At 54.1% G+C, this 10,000-nt stretch overlaps 2 protein-coding genes across 4 annotated transcripts in view; both read left to right on the plus strand.

The window, feature by feature from the left end:
• The window catches only part of LOC139916332 (PR domain zinc finger protein 12-like), an 8,427-nt gene extending 8,424 nt beyond the window's left edge, over window positions 1-3 (plus strand). For all 3 annotated transcript variants that reach the window (XM_078284999.1, XM_078285000.1, XM_078285001.1), the window contains one exon: window positions 1-3. This exon is cut by the window's left edge. In XM_078284999.1, the coding sequence (XP_078141125.1) occupies window positions 1-3 (3 nt within the window).
• Window positions 4-9,168: 9,165 nt separating this feature from the next.
• Window positions 9,169-10,000, plus strand: part of gstt2 (glutathione S-transferase theta 2) — a 9,975-nt gene continuing 9,143 nt past the window's right edge. The window contains exons 1-2 of the mRNA XM_078285002.1: window positions 9,169-9,360; window positions 9,823-9,910. Coding sequence (XP_078141128.1) covers window positions 9,237-9,360; window positions 9,823-9,910 — 212 coding nt within the window. The 5' untranslated portion in view covers window positions 9,169-9,236. The remainder of the gene's footprint in view (window positions 9,361-9,822; window positions 9,911-10,000) is intronic.

Raw genomic sequence — 10,000 nt, forward strand, 5'->3', positions numbered from 1 at the left:
TGAGGGGGGGGGGGGGCAGATGGACAGACAGGCAGAGGGAGAGTTGTTTTAACTGGATAACAAATACAAACATCTGGACACACTAACAGACGTATAGAGGCTCCACACACACCTGCAGCAGCCTGTCTCCATGATGGAGGAACATTAGAACTGTGTGTTAGTTAATAAACTGAGTCAGCTTGTTGTGGTGTGGCTGTAGATCCATTCAGTAACGTTCTCAGTAAAAGTGAATAGTGTGATAAGGTGGATTTGGTTACTGTGACACAGTAAACTGTCTTGTCTTTAGCCCTAGTCTCTACTCCAAAACACTCTGAGTTGTAGCTTGAGAAGAGTCAGCTCAGTTAACCTGAACAAACTGTTAGCTAGCTAACTAGCCGGCAAACACGCTGATGTTAATGTGAACACGCTAACGCTAGCTGCTACTAGCTACGTTAGCTAGTGTGCTAATCGGATGTGTTAACAACAAGACAGTGATGTTAGCTGACCAGATACTATGGTTAGCTAGCTAACAAGCTGACATTATCTAAACACTAATAAATAAACTAAATCAATCAGATGGATCAGTGATGAAATGATCAGTTCAGTCAGAAACAGACAGAAATTAACCGTCTGTTCAGTTCTGTTGAGACGACAGAAACACAGTCAGCTGTTCACAGAGCTGAGGACCTCCAAGATGGCCGCCAGAGGGTGTATTATGTGATGTGAAAGCCTCCTATACCTGCATACACACACACACACACACACACACACGCAAAAGACAATAGACACACACAAATGAACACATATATAACTGATTAGATCCAAGTACTTTATTGCAATGTTTTGACGAACGTCAACGTTGTGAATAAAGTACCGGTAGTTTGAATCTGGGGTGAGGAGATATCTGTCCTCACTGATTCTCCTTATAAACTCTGATATGAATTGATATTACAGTTGATACTCTCACTGCATGATGAGACAGTATGAACCTATCTATAACTCATCCTGTTTATATCAGTATGAATCATGTATCTGAGGTGATGATGTTGTACTTTGGTTTGCATGCAGCTGGTTCTTGTTTTAAAGGTTGTGATGTGTGTTGAACACAGAGGCGTCAGAGCAGCTTGTTCTAATGAGAACAACGAGGCTCTTTAAAGGAATCCAGTCAGTTTTTGGTAAATGTTCCTGTTGGTCAACTTCCCCTTTAACTGATGACATCATAGACACCAAAATCATCCATGTGTCCCTGGTAGATCATTGGCTCTGGCACTCCATGCTAGCTCCATGCTAACACTTTAGCGTACACTATGTTGAGTGACAGTGGCTCCATGCTAACACTTTAGCGTACACCATGTTGAGTGACAGCGGCTCCATGATAACATGTTGAGTGATAGCGGCTCCATGCTAACACTTTAGCATACACTATGTTGAGTGACAGTGGCTCCATGCTAACATGTTGAGTGATAGCGGCTCCATGCTAACACTTTAGCGTACACTATGTTGAGTGACAGCGGCTCCATGCTAACATGTTGAGTGACAGCGGCTCCATGCTAACATGTTGAGTGACAGCGGCTCCATGCTAACATGTTGAGTGACAGCAGCTCCATGCTAACATGTTGAGTGACAGCGGCTCCATGCTAACATTTTGAGTGACCATTTACCAGAAAACTCACTGGTTTCCTTAAAGGAAGCTCACCACAGATGAATAGAGGCAGAAAATATATTGCTATTATTATTATTATTGATTTTATATTATTGTTATATTGTTATACAGTATCTGTGGTTCTTAATCTCTGGGTTGAGGCCCATCAGCACTACAGGCCACCGTAGAATCTAAACTTCTTTATAAATGTCCCTACTTGACTTTTTCCTAGATTTTCAAAATAATGCAAAGAAATAGAACTTAATTAATAATTTATATATTTACTCCCTTCAGCTGACGGCTTGTTGGTGTTTCTGTCTAGTGTTCAGAGGGAGCAGGTTTAACGAGCCTGAAGGGTTTGGTCTGGTCCTGGTTCTGGTTCTGGTCCTGGTTCTGGTCCTGGTTCTGGTTCTGGTTCTGGTTCTGGTCCTGGTCCTGGTTCTGGTTCTGGTTCTGGTTCTGGTCCTGGTCCTGGTCCTGGTCCTGCAGCTCCAGACAGAGTTCACTGCATCTGTTTCCCAGTGAGGCCGCTCTGCTCATCAGGACGTTCTGCTGGGAACCAGACGTTCTGTTGGGAACCAGGTGTTCTGCTGGGAACCAGGTGTTCTGTTGGGAACCAGACGTTCTGTTGGGAACCATGTGTTCTGTTGGGAACCAGGTGTTCTGCTGGGAACCAGGTGTTCTGTTGGGAACCAGACGTTCTGCTGGGAACCAGACGTTCTGCTGGGAACCAGGTGTTCTGTTGGGAACCAGGTGTTCTGCTGGGAACCAGACGTTCTGCTGGGAACCAGGTGTTCTGCTGGGAACCAGGTGTTCTGTTGGGAACCAGGTGTTCTGCTGGGAACCAGACGTTCTGTTGGGAACCAGGTGTTCTGCTGGGAACCAGACGTTCTGTTGGGAACCAGATGTTCTGTTGGGAACCAGATGTTCTGCTGGGAACCAGGTGTTCTGTTGGGAACCAGGTGTTCTGTTGGGAACCAGGTGTTCTGATGGGAACCAGACGTTCTGCTGGGAACCAGGTGTTCTGTTGTAAATACGTTCTAACTGTGAAGCTGTAAAAGAAAAGAGTGAATATAATCCATCAGATGTTTTATCCCAGAATATAATTCAACCGTCACTTTATCTCTGTATATGTGTATGTAGCTCATATGACACGTATCTGTATATGAAGTATGCTGTGTTGACTTTGTATTACAGCCTGTATACTAATAAAGTATTACTTGACCTTTACCCTCTGCTGTCTGTCTGCCTGTCTGTCTGTCTGTCTGCCTGTCTGTCTGCCTGTCTGTCTGTCTGTCTGTCTGTCTGTCTGTCTGTCTGTCTGCCTGTCTGTCTGTCTGTCTGCCTGTCTGTCTGCCTGTCTGTCTGTCTGTCTGTCTGTCTGTCTGTCTGCCTGTCTGTCTGTCTGTCTGTCTGCCTGTCTGCCTGTCTGCCTGTCTGTCTGCCTGTCTGTCTGTCTGCAGCCATTTTGTGGCGGCCATGTTATTGCTGCTGTTCAGACACAAAATGGCGTCTTCCTCTCATTAAGTATTCACTACAAGTTATATTCTATATTCTATATTCTATATTCTACACTTATATTCTGCATTTGATTCAGATTTGATCTTTTTCTTCTTCAGTTTCTATTGTTTATTTTGAATATGACTGTTTTTATTGGTTTATATTGTCGGTTATTCTTGTGTCTTTTAACAAAGTAACAAGAAGTCATTAAGATAAAGTGCTTGTATGCAAATATATCAAATAAATAAAAAGATTTAGATTCTGATTCTGAAACAAAATGTTTCACTATCAAGAGAAATAAAAGACAAACAACAGATCAATAGATCAGTGAGGTAAAAGCAATAAAATACTTAATAATAAATAAAAATAATCAATAAAAACAATAATGGTCCTGGTCCTGATCCTGGTCCTGGTCCTGGTCCTGATCCTGATCCTGATCCTGGTCCGGGTCCGGGTCCTGGTCCTGGTCCTGGTCCTGGTCCGGGTCCGGGTCCTGGTCCTGGTCCGGGTCCGGGTCCTGGTCCTGGTCCTGGTCCTGGTCCGGGTCCTGGTCCTGGTCCTGTGTGCAGCAGCAGGGGAGCTGCAGCTGCTCTCTGAGCAACATGAAGGATTCTCTTCATCAGTCTCTGTGATCAGAACTCATCAGACTCAGACAGACCTGCAGTGGTTCTAGTTCTGGTTCTGGTTCTGGTTCTGGTTCTGGTTCTGGTTCTGGTTCTGGTCTGTTTATCCGGTTTATCTGCTGCAGTTTATTTATGGTTGATTTTAAATTCATAAATAAACAGGATTTTGGATGAGGGAAGAATTTCCAACCAGTTCAACATGTGAACACTGTAAACTGTTCTTTTTGTTTTTGCAAAATACTTTTATTGAAAACAGTTTTAAACAACAACAACGAGCATGTGGCACATTTTAGATTTTTACCATAGAAAAGAAAACTGACAGTAAACATTCACATTATAAACATACAAGAAAGAACAGAAGAAAAAACAGCAAAGGTACAAAACCCCAAGAACCCAAACACACCAACGTTCACACACCCAGTAGAGTGAAGAGGACACACACACACACACACACACACACACACACACACACACATAACAGAATTTAACAAACCAGCCCTTAGTCCGGCAGGACCTGCAAGTCTGTAAAGTATGATAAATATATCAGTATATCCTCTCATTGTATAGTTCATTCTCTCAAGTTTGAGAAAACACACTGTGACACAGAGGGAGGGTCAGGAGGGAGGAGGGAGGAGGGTCAGGAGGGAGGAGGGTCAGGAGGAGGGAGGGTCAGGAGGAGGGAGGGTCAGGAGGAGGGAGGAGGGAGGAGGGTCAGGAGGAGGGAGGAGGGTCAGCAGGGAGGAGGGTCAGGAGGAGGGAGGAGGGTCAGGAGGGAGGAGGGAGGAGGGTCAGGAGGAGGGAGGAGGGTCAGGAGGAGGGAGGAGGGTCAGCAGGGAGGAGGGTCAGGAGGGAGGAGGGAGGAGGGTCAGGAGGAGGGAGGAGGGTCAGCAGGGAGGAGGGTCAGGAGGGAGGAGGGTCAGGAGGGAGGAGGGTCAGGAGGAGGGAGGAGGGTCAGGAGGGAGGAGGGAGGAGGGTCAGGAGGGAGGAGGGTCAGGAGGGAGGAGGGAGGAGGGTCAGCAGGGAGGAGGGTCAGGAGGGAGGAGGGAGGAGGGTCAGCAGGGAGGAGGGTCAGGAGGGAGGAGGGTCAGGAGGGAGGAGGGTCAGGAGGGAGGAGGGAGGAGGGTCAGGAGGGAGGAGGGTCAGGAGGGAGGAGGGAGGAGGGTCAGCAGGGAGGAGGGTCAGGAGGGAGGAGGGAGGAGGGTCAGGAGGGAGGAGGGTCAGGAGGGAGGAGGGAGGAGGGTCAGCAGGGAGGAGGGTCAGGAGGGAGGAGGGAGGAGGGTCAGCAGGGAGGAGGGTCAGGAGGGAGGAGGGTCAGCAGGGAGGAGGGTCAGGAGGGAGGAGGGTCAGGAGGGAGGAGGGTCAGGAGGAGGGAGGAGGGTCAGGAGGGAGGAGGGAGGAGGGTCAGGAGGGAGGAGGGTCAGGAGGGAGGAGGGAGGAGGGTCAGCAGGGAGGAGGGTCAGGAGGGAGGAGGGTCAGGAGGGAGGAGGGAGGAGGGAGGAGGGTCAGGAGGGAGGAGGGAGGAGGGTCAGCAGGGAGGAGGGTCAGGAGGGAGGAGGGAGGAGGGTCAGCAGGGAGGAGGGTCAGGAGGGAGGAGGGTCAGGAGGGAGGAGGGAGGAGGGAGGAGGGTCAGCAGGAGGGAGGGTCAGCAGGGAGGAGGGAGGAGGGAGGAGGGTCAGGAGGGAGGAGGGTCAGCAGGAGGGAGGGTCAGCAGGGAGGAGGGAGGAGGGAGGAGGGTCAGGAGGGAGGAGGAGCAGCAGCAGGGAGGAGGGTCAGCAGGGAGGAGGGTCAGGAGGGAGGAGGGTCAGGAGGGAGGAGGGTCAGGAGGAGGGAGGAGGGTCAGGAGGGAGGAGGGTCAGGAGGGAGGAGGGTCAGGAGGGAGGAGGGTCAGGAGGAGGGAGGAGGGTCAGGAGGGAGGAGGGAGGAGGGTCAGGAGGAGGGAGGAGGGTCAGCAGGGAGGAGGGTCAGGAGGGAGGAGGGTCAGGAGGGAGGAGGGTCAGGAGGAGGGAGGAGGGTCAGGAGGGAGGAGGGAGGAGGGTCAGGAGGGAGGAGGGTCAGGAGGGAGGAGGGAGGAGGGTCAGCAGGGAGGAGGGTCAGGAGGGAGGAGGGAGGAGGGTCAGCAGGGAGGAGGGTCAGGAGGGAGGAGGGGTCAGGAGGGAGGAGGGTCAGGAGGGAGGAGGGAGGAGGGTCAGGAGGGAGGAGGGTCAGGAGGGAGGAGGGAGGAGGGTCAGCAGGGAGGAGGGTCAGGAGGGAGGAGGGAGGAGGGTCAGCAGGGAGGAGGGTCAGGAAGGAGGAGGGTCAGGAGGAGGGAGGAGGGTCAGGAGGGAGGAGGGAGGAGGGTCAGGAGGAGGGAGGAGGGTCAGCAGGGAGGAGGGAGGAGGGTCAGCAGGGAGGAGGGTCAGGAGGAGGGAGGAGGGTCAGGAGGGAGGAGGGAGGAGGGTCAGGAGGAGGGAGGAGGGTCAGCAGGGAGGAGGGAGGAGGGTCAGGAGGAGGGAGGAGGGTCAGGAGGGAGGAGGGAGGAGGGTCAGGAGGGAGGAGGGTCAGGAGGAGGGAGGAGGGTCAGGAGGGAGGAGGGAGGAGGGTCAGGAGGGAGGAGGGTCAGGAGGGAGGAGGGAGGAGGGTCAGCAGGGAGGAGGGTCAGGAGGGAGGAGGGAGGAGGGTCAGCAGGGAGGAGGGTCAGGAGGGAGGAGGGTCAGGAGGGAGGAGGGTCAGGAGGGAGGAGGGAGGAGGAGGAGGGTCAGGAGGGAGGAGGGTCAGGAGGGAGGAGGGAGGAGGGTCAGCAGGGAGGAGGGTCAGGAGGGAGGAGGGAGGAGGGTCAGCAGGGAGGAGGGTCAGGAAGGAGGAGGGTCAGGAGGAGGGAGGAGGGTCAGGAGGGAGGAGGGAGGAGGGTCAGGAGGAGGGAGGAGGGTCAGCAGGGAGGAGGGAGGAGGGTCAGCAGGGAGGAGGGTCAGGAGGAGGGAGGAGGGTCAGGAGGAGGGAGGAGGGTCAGCAGGGAGGAGGGTCAGGAGGGAGGAGGGTCAGGAGGGAGGAGGGTCAGGAGGAGGGAGGAGGGTCAGGAGGGAGGAGGGTCAGGAGGGAGGAGGGAGGAGGGTCAGCAGGGAGGAGGGTCAGGAAGGAGGAGGGTCAGGAGGGAGGAGGGAGGAGGGTCAGCAGGGAGGAGGGTCAGGAAGGAGGAGGGTCAGGAGGAGGGAGGAGGGTCAGGAGGGAGGAGGGAGGAGGGTCAGGAGGAGGGAGGAGGGTCAGGAGGGAGGAGGGAGGAGGGAGGAGGGTCAGCAGGGAGGAGGGTCAGCAGGGAGGAGGGAGGAGGGAGGAGGGTCAGGAGGGAGGAGGAGCAGCAGCAGGGAGGAGGGTCAGCAGGGAGGAGGGTCAGGAGGGAGGAGGGTCAGGAGGGAGGAGGGTCAGGAGGGAGGAGGGTCAGGAGGAGGGAGGAGGGTCAGGAGGGAGGAGGGAGGAGGGTCAGGAGGGAGGAGGGTCAGGAGGGAGGAGGGTCAGGAGGGAGGAGGGAGGAGGGTCAGCAGGGAGGAGGGTCAGGAAGGAGGAGGGTCAGGAGGGAGGAGGGAGGAGGGTCAGCAGGGAGGAGGGTCAGGAGGGAGGAGGGAGGAGGGTCAGCAGGGAGGAGGGTCAGGAGGAGGGAGGAGGGTCAGGAGGGAGGAGGGAGGAGGGTCAGCAGGGAGGAGGGTCAGGAAGGAGGAGGGTCAGGAGGGAGGAGGGAGGAGGGTCAGCAGGGAGGAGGGTCAGGAGGAGGGAGGAGGGAGGAGGGTCAGGAGGGAGGAGGGTCAGGAGGGAGGAGGGTCAGGAGGGAGGAGGGTCAGCAGGGAGGAGGAGCAGCTGGAAGACCAGCAGACTGTCCTGAAGTCTGTTTCTGGATCAGACCTGCAGTAGCGGCCGGCGGCCTCGCGGCGGCGCTGTTGCTCTCCTGCTGTGAGCAGCAGCGGATGGAAACTCCCGGCGGCTCCGCCTGCTGGCAGTGGACGAGACGTGGACCAGCCTGGACCAGCCTGGACCAGCCTGGACCAGCCTGGTCCAGCAGGATCCAGCAGGGTCCAGCAGGGTCCAGCAGGATCCAGCAGGGTCCAGCAGCATCCAGCAGGGTGCAGCAGGGTGCAGCAGGGTCCAGCAGGGTCCAGCAGGGTCCAACAGGGTGCAGCAGGGTCCAGCAGGATCCAGCAGGGTGCAGCAGGGTCCAGCAGGGTGCAGCAGGGTCCAGCAGGGTGCAGCAGGATCCAGCAGGGTCCAGCAGGGTCCAACAGGGTGCAGCAGGATCCAGCAGGGTGCAGCAGGATCCAGCAGGGTGCAGCAGGGTCCAGCAGGATCCAGCAGGGTGCAGCAGGATCCAGCAGGGTGCAGCAGGATCCAGCAGGGTCCAGCAGGGTCCAGCAGGGTCCAGCAGGGTGCAGCAGGATCCAGCAGGGTGCAGCAGGATCCAGCAGGGTGCAGCAGGATCCAGCAGGGTCCAACAGGGTCCAACAGGGTGCAGCAGGGTCCAGCAGGATCCAGCAGGGTCCAGCAGGGTCCAGCAGGGTGCAGCAGGATCCAGCAGGGTGCAGCAGGGTCCAGCAGGGTGCAGCAGGGTCCAGCAGGGTGCAGCAGGATCCAGCAGGGTCCAACAGGGTCCAACAGGGTGCAGCAGGGTCCAGCAGGATCCAGCAGGGTCCAGCAGGGTCCAACAGGGTGCAGCAGGATCCAGCAGGGTGCAGCAGGGTCCAGCAGGATCCAGCAGGGTCCAGCAGGGTCCAACAGGGTGCAGCAGGATCCAGCAGGTGCAGCAGGGTCCAGCAGGATCCAGCAGGGTGCAGCAGGGTCCAGCAGGGTGCAGCAGGATCCAGCAGGGTGCAGCAGGGTCCAGCAGGATCCAGCAGGGTGCAGCAGGGTCCAGCAGGGTGCAGCAGGATCCAGCAGGGTGCAGCAGGGTCCAGCAGGGTGCAAAGTTTTTTATTACAAACAAAAGTTTTCTAAATCACTACCTAAGATCTCACCTTTTCTCCTAGAACTGAATTCTCTACTTAAATCACTCCGTTTATTAAACAACAAAAAAAGTAAAAGCTATTGAAACATTATGGAACTTTTTTCCCTGAAACCTCTGACTTAATATGTTTATATTTGTATATGTGTACTCCTGTTTTTATTTTTATGCAATTGTCTTTTAAATTTTCCCTCTATGTTCCTCATATACATTTGTGTCCTTACATTTGATCTATATGTGCTGCTATTGTTTACCTGAATGTTTGTATATTATTCCTTTGTTAATAATAATAATAATAATAATAATAATAATAATAAAAATTTAAAAAAAGGATCCAGCAGGAGGCGCTGAGCAGCTGCTGCAGCCGTTTACCGGCCGCAGAAACACCGAAGAAGACAGACAGGCAGGAAGACAGACAGGCTGACAGACAGACAGACAGACAGGCAGACAGACAGGCTGCTGGGAGCTGCAGGACTCGTCAGTATTTTATTTTCTCACATTATATTGATCCAGCAGAGGACGCGGAGTCTCCATGGCAACAGGCCGGCTGGTTGAGGTGTATCTGGATCTGCTGTCGCAGCCCTGCCGGGCGGTGCAGATCCTGCTGAGCTGCAACAGACTGCCACACACAGTCCGGTCTGTGGCGCTGAGGAAGGGTGAGACAACTGACCGACCGACCGACCGACCGACCGACCGACCGGCTGACTGGTCAGAACTGGACCCAGTTAGCTACCTAACAGACAGTTAGTTCAGTCCAGTATGAACTTGGTCCTGGTGAACTTTGACCCAGATGTTTGTCCTGATAAAGTCCTCCGCTCCAGACCCGGTCCGGCTCTCTGTCAGCTTCACGTCGTTAACCCGGTCCAGTTGAGGCGGGTCCGATCCGGATTATCGGCACAAAATTCACAACGCAGAACTTCATTTAAATAAAACCTCTTTCTTTAAGAACTGGTTCTAATGGAAGGAGACTGGGAATAACAGACGAACTGTTCTAAATAGTATGTAAGTAAGTAAGTAAGTATATAGTATGTATCTAATATACAGATTATATTGTGTGTGTGTGTGTGTGTGTGTGTGTGTGTGTGTGTGTGTGTGTGTGTGTGTGTGTGTGTGTGCAGGAGAGACCCGGACTCCAGAGTTCACCAAGTTGAACCCCATGCAGAAGGTTCCTGTCATGGTGGACAACGGCTTCGTCCTCACAGAGAGGTACACACACACACACACACACACACACACACACACACACACACACACCGGCACATATCTTTAAATATTCACAAGGTTTTTCTTTAAATC

Source organism: Centroberyx gerrardi, chromosome 8 (assembly GCF_048128805.1).
Source record: "Centroberyx gerrardi isolate f3 chromosome 8, fCenGer3.hap1.cur.20231027, whole genome shotgun sequence".
Taxonomy (NCBI): Eukaryota; Metazoa; Chordata; class Actinopteri; order Beryciformes; family Berycidae; genus Centroberyx; species Centroberyx gerrardi.